At 38.6% G+C, this 18,846-nt stretch overlaps 1 protein-coding gene across 2 annotated transcripts in view; it reads right to left on the bottom strand.

Annotated features, from left to right (window-relative positions):
• Positions 1-911, bottom strand: part of LOC126266630 (polycomb protein eed-like) — a 75,193-nt gene extending 74,282 nt beyond the window's left edge. Inside the window, exon 1 of one of the 2 annotated variants that reach the window (XM_049971002.1) lies at positions 595-911. In XM_049971002.1, the coding sequence (XP_049826959.1) occupies positions 595-693 (99 nt within the window). In that variant the 5' untranslated portion in view covers positions 694-911. The remainder of the gene's footprint in view (positions 1-594) is intronic. The other variant, XM_049970992.1, reaches the window with a different exon arrangement.
• Positions 912-18,846: the final 17,935 nt, after the last annotated feature.

The following is an 18,846-nucleotide window of genomic DNA, read 5'->3' as shown; positions in this document are numbered from 1 at the left end:
ACGAATTAATCACAAATTTTCTTCTTGGTAAATTAACTGTTTTGTACCTCTATTCACTAACAGAAAGTAATTCATGTATCCAAGCAAAAAGTATAATCATACAATGGTAATTTAGGCTGCAAAATTAGGTATTCGACTTCAATCGAGAATCCAAGCAATAAAAATGAAAGCAGTATGCCCACAATACAAGGCTTCTTTGCACATGCATGTAATATCTGCAAAGTTAAACACATGAGTTCATAACAAAACAACACCTGTGTGGGCACAAACAAACGCATGCGTCACTTATGCATGCAATTTACCCAAATCAGGCGATATAATACACACAAACGGCGGTACCGACAGTATGACAGAATCACACACATGCCACTGGTTGTGAATCACGCCAATACGACAAAAACACTACCACTGACTCACTCGCACCGTGTAAAGTTATCCACCTGATGCTCAAAATTAGGTCTTTTATTCCTAAAGCTGTCATGAATGTCATCAAATCGCTGGTTAATGCACGTAGGTAATATTTCTTTTTAATTAATCTCATAATTCGCCTTGATCCACGAATTCAAAGCCACAGCACACAGCGTCAGTTCTTACCGCGTCATCCCCTGAGTCTTCTGTATTTGTGGATTGCTCTGAATGAAAATGAGAGTTTTTCATTACTTTTGATTTAGCTGAACTCGTTACCGGTGACATATTGACTGATCATTGCCCACTATACTTAACATCTATTCCTAAACTTCATACTACATTTCAATCTCATCAGAAACTTTTCTTCAAAATAAACACCACATTACACACACACATAAACCAACACAAAACGTATTAATTTCAAATGTATCCCACACTTGCCCACGCCACACTCCCAGGTCTACCAACATTACACTGGACCGGTAACATGAGTCCACTAGAAGCAAGTAACTTACGCAAGTACTGTCTGCAAGACTTGTTTACAGTAGATCAAAAACTTGCATAAGTGGGTAGGAACTTGCTTCAAGACATTGTGGTAGTGTTTACACTAGAGTCACGTTACGAGATAGGCAAGTGGGAGTGCCACTGTTATTACTGAAGAAAAAATGCGACGAACAAAATTTTAAGAAAAGAAAGAAATGTTTCCGTTAAGAAGCGGATACAAAGGCGTACCTTTTTTTCCGGAATAGATCATCGAACGAGCTAAAACCAGAGGACTCTGCTGAGTTTAAAACTGCCTGAGAATGTCTTATGCAAGTTTTGAACAACTATTGTCTATAAAAGTATGAAATAATAGAAAACAATATACGAAAATGTATCACGCTCTTCCGCCAAGAGACCGTTTTTCAATTGCCCTTCGATTTTTAGCAAACAGGTAAGAGGCTAAAAACACTTGAATATAAAAACGGAGTATTTATTTAGAATTACTACATACACTGATTTATTTAATATATTTTCAGCAGAGTCCTACCACTCCTTCACGTATCTTTGGTGTGCCTGTCTGTAGGATTTCTCGAGTCGTACTGGACTGCTGTGAGGCTCTATAAAGATGTTTGAAAAGAGAATATTTAAAGGTTAGTATTTTGACACTTCACAAGCTCACTCAAATAATTCCGTTAAGCAGAACATTTTGAATGACTCACTTCGACGGCATAAGATAAAATAACATCATACTATGTAGTGCACACTGTAGCAATAAAATTTCTGTCGTCAGATATTCAAATGTTGCAACTACTAACCTCAACCAAAATTTCCAAAATAACTTTCTGGATTCTATAATTTAACTTTTTTTTTATTTGCTCTTGTTTCGGTGCTCGACTCTCTGAAGCAACGTAATCTCCAAATACTTGTAATTCATCATTTGGTTTCTGCAGCATTTCCAAGATATTTTTCAAAATAGCATCAGGAACAGACTGTGCCAGTCTCTTCTTTTTGCATGTTGTCCTTTTGGATTCTATTTCTACGTATCTTTCCTCTGAAATAATAGGTCTGTTTGTGTGAAATTCAGTTTCTTTGTTATCTGTATCCGCTATCTGAAATACAAGGGCTATTCGGAAAGTAAGTTCTGATCGATCGCGAAAGTGAAAATCCGATGAAGTTCCACATGTGTTGGACAGTGTGTCTTAATATATCAATCGATCGCATCACGTTGCTCTTTGCACTACTGAGCGCACAGTGAGCGCGTAAAGCTGCCTACTAAATAGCGTCTCCCGCCAAGTATGAGTGACTGTGACAGATTTCGCCTGATTTCATTCAAACACACACAATGTAAATGTCATACAGACCCTTCTTCATGACAATTCTCTCCCGCACACTGCAGGGGCTCCCTCTGATTGTCATCTGTGCTCAAATGAACCGCTGGATTTGAAGACATTTTGTTACAACCAACACATAGCAGGTCAGTGTAGAGAATTGGCAGAAAGTAAGGTTGGCTGCCTTATATGATGAGAGTATTGAAACAATGCCACAATACATATCTTAATGGAAATGGAGACCCTGTAGAGAAGTAGCTGGAAGGTGTAGCTAACTGTTGCAAATAAAACATTTTTGATTTTCACTGTGGTTCCTATTTCACAACCAATCAGAACTTACTTTCCAAATAGTCCTCGTAAATAGGATAGAGTAATTCGTTTCTTAGTATTCATATGAAGTATTTTAGATAAATTTCCTGATTTCTATATTTTTAGGTACCTTCAGGAGAAGAAGAATGGTTAGAAAGTTGCCAATGTTTTTTTTAAGCAGATGGGATTTATCAGACTGTATTGCTGCTATGGATGGCAAACATGTAGTCATAAAGGCTGCCAAGAAAGAAGGCAAAGTGAACTTTAATTATAAATGCACACTATTGAGCTATTAACACAGCTGGACCTGACTATGGAGTTGTATACTTTGATGTTACCAGTAATATCTAATGATGGCATTTTTAATAAATGTAAACTGTCAGAATATCTTGGAACAAAGCTTTGAATTTAGCAGTTCCTCGAATTTTTAAAGGCAGAACTATTCAGGCAACACATGTTATTCTTGCTGATGGTGCATTTGATTTAAAAAAAATATGTCATAAAGGCTTATCCTTTTAGGGGTCAAAAAGTTCAAAATCAAGTGTTTAGGTATCAGCTCTCTAGAACAAGAAATGCGTTTGAAACCCTTTTTGGACTTATCTGCACACAATTTAAATTATTACAAACTGCAATTCTATTGACTCAAAAAAATCAAGGAAAATTATGAAGAAAATTTGTGCTGTCTACAAATTCTTAATGACAGAGGAATGCGGCAAGTCCCTTATGCATCACTTGACGCATCTGACACTCAAGATTCACAAACTCAAAGAGACTGGTATAAAGACAGATGGGCAGAAACAAATGTACCACTGGCCCCCTAAATGTACATTCCCAAAAGGGAAGAAGACTGGCAACACTGATGTCTTTAAATTTGGGCTGAGGTTTTCCATGTAAGCATGCATATACATTTGTAATGAAAGTAATAAATACTACTTGTAAAATATAAAATTTGTTTCACTTAGCAAATTATCCTGTTTCCTTGCGTGAGCAGAAATGAAACATAATTTCAGTGAATCGAAGTACTCTGAGTTAGTGATGTACTTATCATCCACACTCTGTCCAATTTTTGGTTTAATCATTTTGTTCACTTCTTGTCTGTATTGAGGGGGTAAATTATGATTTTGATGCGCATTCGGCGTCCGTTGTGCCAAAATCTGTCGCAATATTTTTGAAAGCGTATTGTTTTTTCATTCTACACTGTAAAAAAATGAGCAGCTCGAAAGACGAGTTCGGTTTTGATCTCATGATGCCATATGGCACCTGAGATATAGTAGATGTCTCAATAATGGATTCAAAATTGTTCTCCAACAGATACCGCAGTGGTAAAGCTATCAGAACGCCACCTGTGCCTACCCTTTACTAGGGAATGCTCACAGCCAGAAAGCTCAATTTGGTGCAAAACGTATGAAGCGAGCAGACAACCATGCCACAGAGACACACTCGTGCATCCTACAGCCAACCGATCGAGTTTGAAAGGGGTCAAATTGTGGCCTTATGAGTGGTGGTTTTTTTCCTTTTGGAGAACTGCCACACAAGTTGAACATGCCGTGCCAGTTGTGCAACAATGCTGGGACAGCTGTGTCAACATCAACTGTTGCAAACTAGTTATTAGCAGTGGAACTACAGGCACAAACATCTCTAGCCCGTCTCTCTGACACAAGAGCATCAATGTGCATGGCTCAATTGGTGCCATGAGAGGATCACTTGGAATATGTAACGGCATACTGCGGTCTTTGGTGATGAAAACAGATTCTGCTGTATGCAGGTGATGGTCGTTTGTGCATATGATGTAGAACTGATGAGCCCTGTCGCGTAGAGAGCAATCACCTAAGACACACTGTCTCCATCCAAAGTCTTATTATCTGGGTGCAATAAGCTACAACTCTCATTCGCATTTTCTGTTTCTAGTGGGGACACTTTCCAGTGCTTGGTACGTCCAGAGTGTTTTTAGATCTGCTCAATTGGCGTTCTTGCAACAGTAAAGTGACGTGTCGTTCCATCAGAATAACGCTTACCCACATACTGCCTGTGAAACTCAACATGCTCTGCAACAAGTACAGCAACTTCCCTGGTCAGTACGATCTCTGGACTTGTCTCCAATCGAGCATCTGTGGGATATGTCGAGCTTCCATACGTTTAAGAAAACTTCTGGCAGCTGGCAAGTTCAGCAGGTAGTTGCTGCAAGTTGCACTACATTGAAGCCAATTACTTGCGGAAGCTTCTTCTAGAAGTCGATGAAACTTCTGGACATCGACTTGCAGTGAATGTTTTTCATCACAGAACTTCCAGAAATACCTCCTGCAAAAGACTTGCACAAGTTTACTTGCTGGTGCACACAAGCATTAACACTGAATGAGCTAAACGCCTCAATGTTCAAAGCGCCAAAGCATCACAACTCATAGATAAAAAATAATTACATTGCAGTTTAATGTCTGCATTTATCCAACAATAGGTGGATCATGCTTGAAGAAAACGCAACTGTAACACAGCTTCAGATCTCAACTTACAGGGCTCTGTACTGTTGTACTGGTAGTACGATACAGTTCAGTTCGATGAGCAATCCTCTGTGTTGGAGGTAGCTCTCTTTTGAAGGCAATAGTATCTGAGAGGTATAGTCATTTCAGATATGAAAGAAATTCGCTTCCCTACTTTTGAGATCGATTTAGCAAGATGCACGCAGTCTGTGTGCTACTGCATCTTTCAGATCTTGGTTGGTTTGTTTGGGTGTTAAATGGACCAGACTGCTACGGTCATTGGTCCCTTTCAGATCTCTCACAAGAATTTTCATCTAAAAAATGTTAGCTATCAGTAGATATCACACCATCAAGCAAAGGAACTGAAAACACAAAATTTGGACTTTTGTAAAAAGATGTTTGAAACATTTAATTCTGACAGATCAAACTATATTCTAAACGATAAGTGGTAACAAAACATTGCTGTTTCAATTTGACCAGCAGACTAAATTGCAGTAATGCATTTAAATAATCGACAATAATGCTCCTTCAACAAAAAATAATACTCGATGGAGATCTGGAAGAACAATGATGAGAATTCCCTTTGCTGCTAGAGCATGTACAGCTGCATTAGCATTCATTTCAAGATTTATATTATTTGGATGAATTACTTATGCCAACCACATATTTACAAATATGGTACCTCATGACAATCTCTTTCTTTAGTAACATTCATGGATTTAATTGAAACAATTAGAAATGTTATTCAGCCTGAAACATTAACAATTTGGCTGGCTAGATATATACTTGAAGGACACTCACTACTAACATTATTAGGAAACACATGACCCTCTATATTAATAAATTTAATCTCACTATTAATTAATATATAAATATTGTTATTAACCATAGAGTAAGCAGCAGCAATTATTCAATCCTATGTATTTTTAGTTTCAAAAACTCTGTAATCTATGTAAGTATACTAAACTTAAACCAACAACTAACTAAAATCCCCCATTTCACCTAGTGGATTGTAGACCTTGATCATTAACAGGAGCATACAGAGCAATAGTCTAGTATCAGAACTAGCTAAATGATTTCACTTATTTAATATTAATCTTTTCATAAATGGATCTGAAATTACTTACAGTAATGCAATGTTGATGAGATGTAGTTTGGAAAGGGGAATATCGAGAATTATATACAGGAATTATTTCAACTGGAATATGATGAGGGATAACCTATACAGGTGCCATTGTTTAATACAGCAATTCTTCTTGCATCAGGAGTAGCTGTAACATGAGCTCATTACAGATTTTTTTTAAATCTAATCACATACAAATATTAGAAGGTCTGTTCTTCAGAGTAGTACTAATATTATATATCAATACACTACAAGCTTATAAACACTGAGAAGCAACTTTCATCGTCTTCCTAGTTGCTTATAATAAGTTAACAACAAATATTATAAACAATATATGTATATATACCACTTCCATCAATATTACAAAAATTGGACAGGGTCAAAAACATGATCCATTCTGCCTCCTACCTGGCTGCGGCATATAAAATGGAATTATCCGACATTAAAATGCAATTTCTAATGGAAGAGCTGCCTGGGATATTGCAACATCTCTGTCTAGACTATTATTAGATTTTGAATTTAGACATAACGCAAGATATTTCAGGAATTTTTAATAAAATGGAAAAGTGTGACTATCTACTATTAAACCATGACTTGTGCATTGAAGCAGAATGCTAGGGAAACAACAATATGATTGTGAACAACTGTATGACAGTTGGGATAGACTGCTTAGTGTGGATGACCTCCAATTATAGAGTAAAGGTATTTAATAAATTTATATGCCAAACCCCAAGTCTGAGTGGACGAAGATATTGGTAACCACATTATAAATTTTTTAAACTGCCCAGGCACGGGTCTATGAGAAACATTTAGGGCCAAAATGTGAATTTATTACCTTCTTTTATGTAGGGCAATACATCTTAATCAGATGGGGATGATGGGACAGAAAAATCCCATGACTCATCAATGATGTCATCAGTGAAACAAGCACACCAGGAAATCATAACCATTCTCTCCTTACCTTATTACTGTCATCTACGTACTGTTTGTATAAGGTTGGTTGTAATGAACCCCTTTACATAACCGATTCTTGGGAAAATATATTTGACCTTGTTAGTGTATGCCTGACAGATAGTAAAATTTGGCAAGGCTATCGTTTTCCAAAGTAAAATGTGACATCAATTAATGGGGGAGAAGATTACAACAAGTGATCTCTGAGGACAATTTATTCAACCAACTATACTTCCAGTTAAATTTAGTTCAATTATCAAAAATTATGAAGCCATTCAAGTATTGTTCCAACAAAAAGTGGTACTATGGAACTACTAAACAATATATTTTTCTAACACCTTTGGAAAAAATGAAAAGAATGGTCGCTAGCCCAACTGGGCACTGTCTGTTCAGTAAGTAATTAAAATTGCGAAGAGCAATGAATAATAAATAATTTGAATACATGTGACAACAGAAAGGTACACACACATCTGAGTAACAAAACACCTCACAAAACAATGATGAGAAAGAATTTCAGTTATTTCTACACTTGTTATTAAACACCTTGAAACGATTTTGAAATAAATAAATCTCATGCTAACTGGAGGCTGCCTACTGTTATGCTAAATAGTTGCATAACCTCAGAGTAGTGTTCACTCTTTTTTCGAACTTGGGAATTGACAGAAAAACATGGGAGAAAACTTCAATTGACTTGAGAATTATTTAAATAAAGAACCATGACTAAATATCAGCATGAGTGCAATGCCGAAATACGAACAAGGATAACACCCAAAACAGCATCACAAGTTTACATTAAATTAACAAGTATGAGTAATTACTTTCTTTTAAATAAAATCTTTAGTTTTAAGTCCCAGGAATTAATTGACTTTCAGATAAGTGATTTTGCTTTTGATCTGTAAAAAGAACTTTGCCTCTACACAACATTTATCTCAACAGTGATGATACTGAGGAGCATTAAAAATACTTTTACTTCTGTTTTCAAGTTTATTAAAAATGTGGACTGAACTACCACTGAAGTTAATTTAGATGTATTTCTTTCTTTTCAAATAAATGAAACTCAGATTGTTTCAGTAATAACAAATGGACATGGGAACGCCTGATTTGGGATGATTATCAAGTTAAAGTTTCTAAGCTTTTGCAGTAATTGTTACTAAAACTAAAAGTTAAACGGTATCACTGGGTTTTGTCGTTACAGTTCTAAAAAAACGTGTTGCTGTTGAAGAGATGAAGCTGTTGACATAACTGACAATGCTGAAGTAGTTACAGATAAACTTTGCAAACACAGATTTACTTTGCAATGGATCTTGATGTAAATGGAGCTACCTTTTCAACTTCCTACACTCATCAATTGTTATCATACCACTTATTAAAACTTCTCACTTTAAATTAGTACACAACTTGCACATCTGATAACATCAGAATCTGCAGCCAAGTGTCTGTGCAGTGCACCCATTCTGACATCACATCACTGACATCGAGAGACACCACTACACATGTACCTAACATTTCCCAAACCAGCACTGAGCCAGTATACGAGTAGATTATAATTGTTGACATTATTATTTACACATATCAATGACCATTATTTAAATAAAAATACCTTTAAATGTTCACAAGAAAATCGAAATATAATGTTTATGGTACACAAAGGAATTTTTCTAAAAGTGTACATCTATATTAAAGTGTTATACTTAGGATTATTAAAAAAGCAACTGTAATGCAGATGTGCAATTAAACTCATGCATTGTTCTACCTGTAAAGCTGTTTACATAATCTTACTTACTATTCATCACGTAAAGGCAAAACAGTCCACAATATAAATACAGCAACATCATACAATTGAAGGCACCCAGTCTTCAATTTCAGAAGAAAATGTACATTGTGTAAATAAATGAGCACAAATATCTTCAGCATCAGTGGTAATATAACAACATCAGCTTAACATTGGTAGCTTTATGTTTCATACCTGAGGTAAGAAATTTACAATAAATTAATTAATTACTTTTACTAAAAATTATTAATTCAAACAAAGTCAGCATAATTCACAAGTCACATTGAAAAAAAATCTAAGCCGGAAAGGCGACGTCATGAAAAGTTGTAAATAAGATAATATCTTAGATTTTTTTAGAATGTGTCTTGTAAGTATTGCATCTCTTTCCAGTCTGTACACAATTTAGTTTATAAATGTCTTATATACCTATTATGTTTTAGAACAGTTAGTTTAATTCTGAAGACGATGCTCATAGTAATGTCGAAACCTGGGCAATTTTGACTTAATGTTTGTCACCGAGGCTTATTTGTTCTAATATAATTCCGAAACGGTCACTGAACCTTAGCAGCTATGTTCGCAGTGTTTTTATATTTTTCATAAAGCTACCAGGGACCGACTGCATGTCGGCAAACGTCGTAGTTAAGGCAGAGGGCACGTTGCCATTAACTTTGTTTGTGATTTAAATCTAATTTCTTTTAATGTGTGGTATAGTATAACAAAGAAAATTTCCAGCTCTGTCTGGTCCCTTAAGTTACTCTGTTCATAGTTCCTAAGCCTAATATCCAGTCGTGACCAAACATGATCACGACACATATAAATTAAGTGGTAATGCAAACGCAGTTCTTAATCTTGAAAACGCTACGCCTTCTGCAAACGATTTCAGGTGTCATATAAACAATCACCCCCCCCCATGAACCATGGACCTTGTCGTAAGTGGGGAGGCTTGTGTGCCTCAGCGATACAGATAGCTGTACCGTAGGTACAACCACAACGGAGGGGTACCTGTCGAGAGGCCAGACAAACGTTTGGTTCCTGAAGAAGGGCAGCAGCCTTTTCAGTAGTTGCAAGGGCAACAGTCTGGATGATTGACTGATCTGGCCTTGTAACAATAACCAAAACGGCCTTGCTGTGCTGGTACTGCGAATGGCTAAAAGCAAGGGGAAACTAAGGCCGTAATTTTTCCCGAGGGCATGCAGCTCTACTGTATGATTAAATAATGATGGCGTCCTCTTGGGTAAAATATTCCGGAGGTAAAATAGTCCCCCATTCGGATCTCTGGGCGGGGACTACTCAAGAGGATGCCGTTATCAGGAGAAAGAAAGCTGGCATTCTATGGATCGGTGTGTGGAATGTCAGATCCCTTAATCGGTCAGGTAGGTTAGAAAATTTAAAAAGGGAAATGGATAGGTTAAAGTTAGATATAGTGGGAATTAATGAAGTTCGGTGGCAGGAGGAACAAGACTTCTGGTCAGGTGACTACAGGGTTATAAATACAAAATCAAATAGGGGTAATGCAGGAGTAGGTTTGATAATGAATTGGGAAATAGGAATGCAGGTAAGCTACTACAAACAGCATAGTGAACGCATTATTGTGGCCAAGATAGATACGAAGCCCACACCTACTACAGTAGTACAAGTTTATATGCCAACTAGCTCTGCAGATGACGAAGAAATTGAAGAAATGTATGATGAAACAAAAGAAATTATTCAGATAGTGAAGGGAGACGAAAATTTAATAGTCATGGGTGACTGGAATTTGGTAGTAGGAAAAGGGAGAGAAGGAAATGTAGTAGGTGAATATGGATTGGGGCTAAGAAATGAAAGAGGAGGCCGCATGGTAGAATTTTGCACAGAGCACAACTTAATCATAGCTAACACTTGGTTTCAGAATCATGAAAGGAGGTTGTAAACATGGAAAAAGCCTGGAGATACTAAAAGGTATCAGATAGATTATATAATGGTAAGACACAGATTTAGGAACCAGGTTTTAAATTGTAAGACATTTCCAGGGGCAGATGTGGACTCTGACCACAATCTATTGGTTATGACTGTAGATTAAAACTGAAGAAACTGCAAAAAGGTGGGAATTTAAGGAGATGGGACCTGAAAGAACCAGAGGTTGTACAGAGTTTCAGGGAGAGCATAAGGGAACAATTGGCAGAAACAGGGGAAAGAAAAACAGTAGAAGAAGAATGGGTAGCTTTGAGGGATGAAGTAGTGAAGGAAGCAGAGGATCAAGTAGGTAAAAAGACGAGGGCTAGTAGAAATCCTTGGGTAACAGAAGAAATATTGAACTTAATTGATGAAAGGAGAAAATATAAAAATGCAATAAATGAAGCAGGCAAAAAAGAAAACAGACATCTCAAAAATGAGATCGACAGGAGGTGCAAAATGGCTAAGCAGGGATGGCTAGAGGACAAATGCAAGGATGTAGAGGCTTATCTCACTAGGGGTAAGATAGATACTGCCTACAGGAAAATTAATGAGACCTTTGGAGAAAAGAGAGCCACTTGTATGAATATCAAGAGCTCAGATGGAAACCCAGTTCTAAGCAAAGAAGGGAAAGCAGAAAGGTGGAAGGAGTACATAGAGGGTCTATACAAGGGCGATGTACTCCAGGACAATATTATGGAAATGGAAGAGAATGTAGATGAAGATGAAATGGGAGATACGATACTGCGGGAAGAGTTTGACACAGCACTGAAAGACCTGAGTCGAAACAAGGCCCCTGGAGTAGACAACATTCCATTGGAACTACTGACGGCCTTGGGAGAGCCAGTCCTGACGGAACTATACCATCTGGTGAGCAAGACATACGAAACAGGCGAAATACCCTCAGACTTCAAGAAGAATATAATAATTCCAATCCCAAAGAAAGCAGGTGTTGACAGATGTGAAAATTACCGAACTATCAGTTTAATAAGCCATAGCTGCAAAATACTAACTCAAATTCTTTACAGACGAATGGAAAAACTAGTAGAAGCCGACCGCGGAGAAGATCAGTTTGGATTCCGTAGAAATACTGGAACACGTGAGGCAATACTGACCTTACGACTTATCTTAGAAGAAAGATTAAGGAAAGGCCAACCTACGTTTCTAGCATTTGTAGACCTAGAGAAAGCTTTTGAAAATGTTGACTGGAATACTCTCTTTCAAATTCTAAAGGTGGCAGGGGTAAAATACAGGGAGCGAAAGGCTATTTACAATTTGTACAGAAACCAGATGGCAGTTATAAAGGTCGAGGGACATGAAAGGGAAGCAGTGGTTGGGAAGGGAGTGAGACAGGGTTGTAGCCTCTCCCCGATGTTATTCAATCTGTATATTGAGCAAGCAGTAAAGGAAACAAAAGAAAAATTCGGAGTAGGTATTAAAATCCATGGAGAAGAAATAAAAACTTTGAGGTTCGCCGATGACATTGTAATTCTGTCAGAGACAGCAAAGGACTTGTAAGAGCAGTTGAATGGAATGGACAGTGTCTTGAAAGGAGTATGTAAGATGAACATCAACAAAAGCAAAACGAGAATAATGGAATGTAGTCGAATTAAGTCGGGTGATGCTGAGGGAATTAGATTAGGAAATGAGACTCTTAAAGTAGTAAAGGAGTTTTGCTATTTGGGGAGCAAAGTAACTGATGATGGTCGAAGTAGAGAGGATATAAAATGTAGACTGGCAATGGCAAGGAAAGCGTTTCTGAAGAAGAGAAATTTGTTAACATCGAGTATAGATTTAAGTGTCAGGAAGTCTTTTCTGAAAGTATTTGTATGGAGTGTAGCCATATATGGAAGTGAAACATGGACGATCACTAGTTTGGACAAGAAGAGAATAGAAGCTTTCGAAATGTGGTGCTACAGAAGAATGTTGAAGATTAGATGGATAGATCACATAACTAATGAGGAAGTATTGAATAGGATTGGGGAGAAGAGAAGTTTATGGCACAACTTGACCAGAAGAAGGGATCGGTTGGTAGGACATGTTCTGAGGCATCAAGGGATCACCAATTTAGTATTGGAGGGCAGCGTGGAGGGTAAAAATCGTAGAGGAAGACCAAGAGATGAATACACTAAGCAGATTCAGAAGGATGTAGGTTGCAGCAGGTACTGGGAGATGAAGAAGCTTAAACAAGATAGAGTAGCATGGAGAGCTGCATCAAACCAGTCTCAGGACTGAAGACAACAACAACAACAACAACATAAACAATCGCGTACAGAACTTAAGTTTTGAAAAGTCTTTGCTCTTCCCGCCTAGAAGTGGTGCAAAACTCACAACAGATTTCTGAATCTTCACAAGAGAATAATAATTTAATCAAAATATGAATTTTTTTAAGAAAAAACACCAGAATTGGCGCCTGGACAATGACTCGACTGAAATCACGGAAATCCGTCCTCTTGTGTTTGCTGCTAATATAGATGTATCTAACAATACATTTATTTTTCATGTGCACGTTATGTGCTTAAAAAATTGTGGAAAAAAATTTCAAAGACGAAAGACGAGCAGACGGCGGAATACGGAGAAATTTAATATTCAGTTGTCGATCTTCAAGACATCATACGTAAGTTACGAAAACATTTTCATAAGCACTTGTGACACTTCAGTAGTACAATTGTCTTTCGAGCTACATTACCATTCTTCCTTTTATTTCCATCTGCACATTTAAAAAACAGCTTAAAATTATTTTTTTAGTCAAAATTTAGTAGGATTTGCAACGTAGTGTCTAAATCCCATTGTTGAGTCTTGATTTCAATGTGTAAATCTGGCGTCATGTTACACTTAAAATGCTAGCACAGTGTGCGAATTTAGTTGTTTAATGTACCCGTCTTCCATCTTGTCTTCTCCGCCTCAATTCACTGTCATTTGTTAGGTGAGTGCAACTCCCATACTTGACAGACAGCACATCACCTGACGACACAAGCAAAGGACAGACAAACCACGTTGCAGACCACATGTGGCTGACGTAATACTGTTGACAAACAGACACCATGAGTTAGCAGAGGGTAAACCCGACAACAGGTGACAGTGACGATATGAACACCACTCAATATTCGTTGCACTCAGGTGCAATTAGCATGCGAGTGGAGGCAGAGGCTAACGCTGGTGATATGATTGCCACAGATCAAAACAGTTCAAACGATTCCCGTGGGCAAAAACCTAACTGTAGATACGAATACAATGCTCCTGCAAATCCAAAATTGGATGACAAATAATGATAGAAAAATGAACAATTGCGGTTAGAAAAGGAAGAAAAAGAAAGAGAGAGAACTGAACGAGAGTAAGAAAACAAAAAAGATCTAATGCAAGCTTTTAGCGATTAAAATAAACAATTTGATGCGGTAAATGAAAAATTTGAAGTGGTAAATGAAAAATTGGACACAGTAAAAACTGAAATAACTACAGACTTGAAAACTAATATGAATACCGAAATGGGCGAGGTCAAGTCGTAAATAAGTGGGCAAATTGAAACAGTAAAAACTGAGATCTGTAAACAGGTTGAGGCTGAGATGAAGCGGGAATTTAGTAAATTTGATGCAGCAATAGGAGCTGCCAAGGGTGAAATTAATGCCACGATAGAAGCATACCATAGCGAAGCTGTAGCATTAAAGGGTAATTGTGATACCATGTCAATAGTAAGTGGGTAGATTGAGCACATTTGAAGATAATTTACTAATGTTTTTAATTTTCTTATAAATAGCTGGGCTGTACATACTAGCAACTTATATGCTAAAAATTAAAATTTAAAAAAAATTTCAACTAAAATTCTGCAGCCACATAAACTCCAAATCATGAAAATCGTTATCATTACTTTTAGTTATTTTCATTCCTTTATATTTTAGTTTAATTTCACCATCTTTAAAAAAATTCGATATCCCAGTCATCTATTATTTCATTGAACATTTCTGGCAAAATAATTTTAAATTTACTATCGAACTCGAGAGTAACTTTATCACCATATCTAGTTTTTAAAAGTTCACAATCAGTAATGCAATAACACTCATTTACCTCTGGCTCACTAATCTTTTTAAACAGATTAGAATTGCTCGCATTATTGAGCTTCTTCACTAGAGTATCCATTTATATAGAACTGTAGAGGACAAGGCGCTATTTTTCGGAAATATGGTGCGAAATTGTGATTTAGTGTGTTTCAGTGAACGATGCACCAGCCTCATGGCAGACGGCGGACGAAGGCTGGCCGGCGCATTATACACATGATACAGTTTTGCAACGAGTGTCGGTCTGTATTTACGTGCTCAGCAGCCATCAACAGCCAGAACGCAACATTAGCAGAATTACGAAGGCACAGGCCGTGTGTGGCGCGGTTGCACTAGTCAACTCATTGAAAACATTCTAATATATACGGCGCCTCGTAACCGGCGGAATCAGCAATATTTAAGGGCATCAGAGGTGGGCATCAGCATCGGTTCGACCGATTGGGCGTTCGGCCGCTCTTACGTCGTCGTCATCATTGATGCTGTCCGCAAGGACCGGCCGGCGGAGGGCGTTGCCCGCTGCTGCACCAGCGACTCCCGGCGTCGTCACGAGCCGCAGCGTCTGCAGGAGGCGAGCTAGGCCGGGCCTCTTGCTGCTAACCTCCTACCACCTATGCGACCACTGACCGAGCAAAGTGTCGCGGTCCCCGGGCTGCGAGCATCAGCACATCTCCACCGTAACACGAGCGGTAGGGCTGAGCTACCGGAAAATGTATTGGAAGAACCAACCATAAAGAGGAAGATTGCTTAAAACAGCCACCTTCTTCTACCAAGCCAAGCCCTACAACCCCTACCACGTCATCCAATCCAGTCATCCTACTACAAGTGGTGTCAGTCGTGCAACCTGCGCATTACACACCTCTGTTACAATTGGTGACAGTAGCGGTCTTCTCTATGGATTTGGAGGAAATTGTGGCTGGTAATCGACGAGGATATGTGGCACCTGCGAAGGGCAACAATGGATCAGCAACTAATGCAACATGACAAGTAAGTGCCAATTTTTCGTTTGGTGGTTTGTCTGAACCTGTAGCATAGTCCATCTTCCCTTCCTGTTCTTCTTTCTGGGCTTACTGTAGTCTTGATTCGAGAACTGGTAATGATGGAGCAGTCTGTGTCAGCCAAGGTGGCTATTCAGCAGCTACGTGACTGAGTGTCGGCATTAGAGATTGAGCTTGCTCGATCTAAAGAAGATTTCTGGGTTGTGTATCACGCAAAAGCTTACTTGGAACAGCGTACATTAGAACTGTATGGAATACAATGTCACCTAGGTTCTGTGGTCGAAAAAACATTACTGTTGCCAGGAACCGCCCAGAAGCTAGGTGGGCCACCTAAACTGCGTACAAGTTCCCTTAGGATTAACTCGCGGGATACTATACTGAAGGGTACAGGGAAAATAAGCTGGGCAGATGTTGGAGCTAGCGTGCCGGTAAATTCGTTGTGTGTCGTTAAACCGTTGTCTGAGAATGAGCGGCAGGATACAATGAAATGTTTTAGGCGCCGTAGCGTGTCCTACGTGGGGGAGATAGAAGGAAAACAGGTTGTGCCTGTCAGTATTTATAATTTTGGCCTTGAAGAGGTGCAGTTACCACGGGGTACCATAATAGCGAATCTGAAGATAATAGGGGAAGATGAACTGGATAAGGATTTCGCAGCAGATTACATAATGCTGGGAGAGTCTGTAAGCTGGTACACACTGAGGGGTAAAGTAGCACATTTAGAAGACAGAGAAGTCATGGAGAACCTTTTATCATCTTTTGTTGCAAGAAATCTGTTATTTAGGTCACATTATAGGACAGGAGGGTGTCCGCACAGATCCAAAACTTGTAGGGTGGTAAAGATTTGCAGTCTTATTTAGGTATTGCCAATTTTTACAGGAGATATATTCCAAAATTTTCGGAAATTGCAAGGACCCTCATGCATATATTGAAGAAGGGAGCAAAATTTCACTGGTCAGCAGAATGCAGAGAGGCTTTTCAAAAGTTAAAAAATTTGTTAACATCTAGTCTGGTTTTGGCTTTTCCAGATTTTAGTAAACAGTTTATATTATCTTGTAACTTTAGTAATTTTGCTTTGGGTATTGTATTACCTTAGGAAATAGATGAGCAGGAACACCCAACAGCATATGCTTCCAGACAGCTATACAATGCAGAAAGAAATTACTCAACAACTGATAAGGAGTTATTGGCATTAATTTTCGGACTAACCTATTTCTGGTGTTATTTGTATGGACGAAGTTTCAAGGTGATTGCTGACCATGCAGCAGCTAAGTGGTTGTTAGGGCTTAAAGACCCAAAGAGTAGATTAACCAAGTGAGCTATGCATATTAGTGAGTACGATTTTGAAGTGAATCATCGACCAGGTAAATCGCATGGAAACTCGGATGGTCTGAGTCGTAAAGTATGCGCCATTGAAAGCACAGGAATAAATGACAACAAATGGGTGGAGGCACAAACCACAGACACAGATTGTCAACGATTTACCTCGCAGCGACAGATTGTCATGGAATATGGACTATTGTACCATAAAAGTAGGAACAGTCCACGCATAGTCGTAACAGAAAAGTTGCGAAGCGAAATTCTAAGGCAAGCACATGATTGAATGTTTTCTGGTCATTCAGGTCGAAGAGCAATGGAAAAGAGGTTAGCACAGAGTTATTGGTGGTCAACGCGTAGGGAAGATGCCGATCAGTACGTAAAGAATTGCATTCCGTGTGCTCAAGGGACGGAATTGAGTCATCAGAAAATTGTGTTGCAACGACTACTGGAACCGGATAGACCTTTTCCATTACTTGGCTTAAACGTCTAGGGACCGTTTGTTCAAACACAATTAACAATAATAAATCATTTTTCGCGCTATGTGTCTATGACAGCTATTCCAGACCAGTGAGCCCAAACAGTGGCTCACGCTATGGTACATCAATGGAGAGTGAAATTCGGAACACCGGAAACTATAATTACCGATCAAGGGACAAAATTTACGTCCGATTTGATGAAACAGCTATGTAAGTTATTGCATGTAAAGAAATTGAGAACTGTGGGGAATTTTGAGGAACTTCCTTCATTGTCTGCAGAAAATTCTACTGGAGAGAACGATGAATCTAAGAAAAAGAATAAGCAAGGAGTAGATAAACAAGAGAACTAAGTTAATTGTGGAAGCGATCAAACATCCTATTATGCTCTTAGTCCAGGCGTAAAAATGAAGAGCTAATGTGAGTTGTTTTTCTTTTGTTTCTCAGGAGGGGTGAGACCAGCAGTTCCAGATTCATTGTACGCTCAATAAGTTATTCTGTTTTGCTGTTGCAATTCAGCTGAAGCCTTGAAGGTACTTTCTATATCAAGTGGTGTTTTGTTCTGGCGACAAGCGGACGTAATTATGTCCGGACATCAATGGACCTTAATGGCGGACTGTAATATTTGGGCAGTTCAAGACGGATTCTGTAAATTAGAGGATACATTTAATGAACTTCATTCCATGGTGGCTAATCAATCAAGGTTTAATGACATACGGGGAATATCAGCTACTAGGATCAGCTTTTGCACGCTTGCAAGATCAGTTGTGGCAAACTGCAGGATTAATCCCGCACATCCGTAGGAAAAGAGGATGGTTAGACACAGATGGCCGTATCCTAAAAACTGTTTTTGGCACCGCTGACGTGGAAGATATTAAGAGTGTTAATGAAACGCTGTGGCAGGTACAGGATAATGTGAATAGCAACCAGGGAGTACTAGATCTTCCCACAACCTAATTAGAGAGCTTGGAGAAAGAAGTGGTTAATAATAAGTGCCAATTGCGAACTTTGCCCGCGACCTTCTACATCTACATCTACATCTACATCCATACTCCGCAAGCCACCTGACGATGTGTGGCGGAGGGTACCCTGAGTACCTCTATCGGTTCTCCCTTCTATTCCAGTCTCGTATTGTACATGGAAAGAAGGATTGTCAGTATGCTTCTGTGTGGGCTCTAATCTCTCTGATTTTATCCTCGTGGTCTCTTCGCGACATATACGTAGGTGGGA

The sequence above is a fragment of the Schistocerca gregaria genome, chromosome 1, assembly GCF_023897955.1.
Source record: "Schistocerca gregaria isolate iqSchGreg1 chromosome 1, iqSchGreg1.2, whole genome shotgun sequence".
NCBI lineage: Eukaryota > Metazoa > Arthropoda > Insecta > Orthoptera > Acrididae > Schistocerca > Schistocerca gregaria.
The sequence above is the reverse complement of the archived record's forward strand: the minus strand, read 5'-3'. Positions and strand labels throughout refer to the sequence as shown.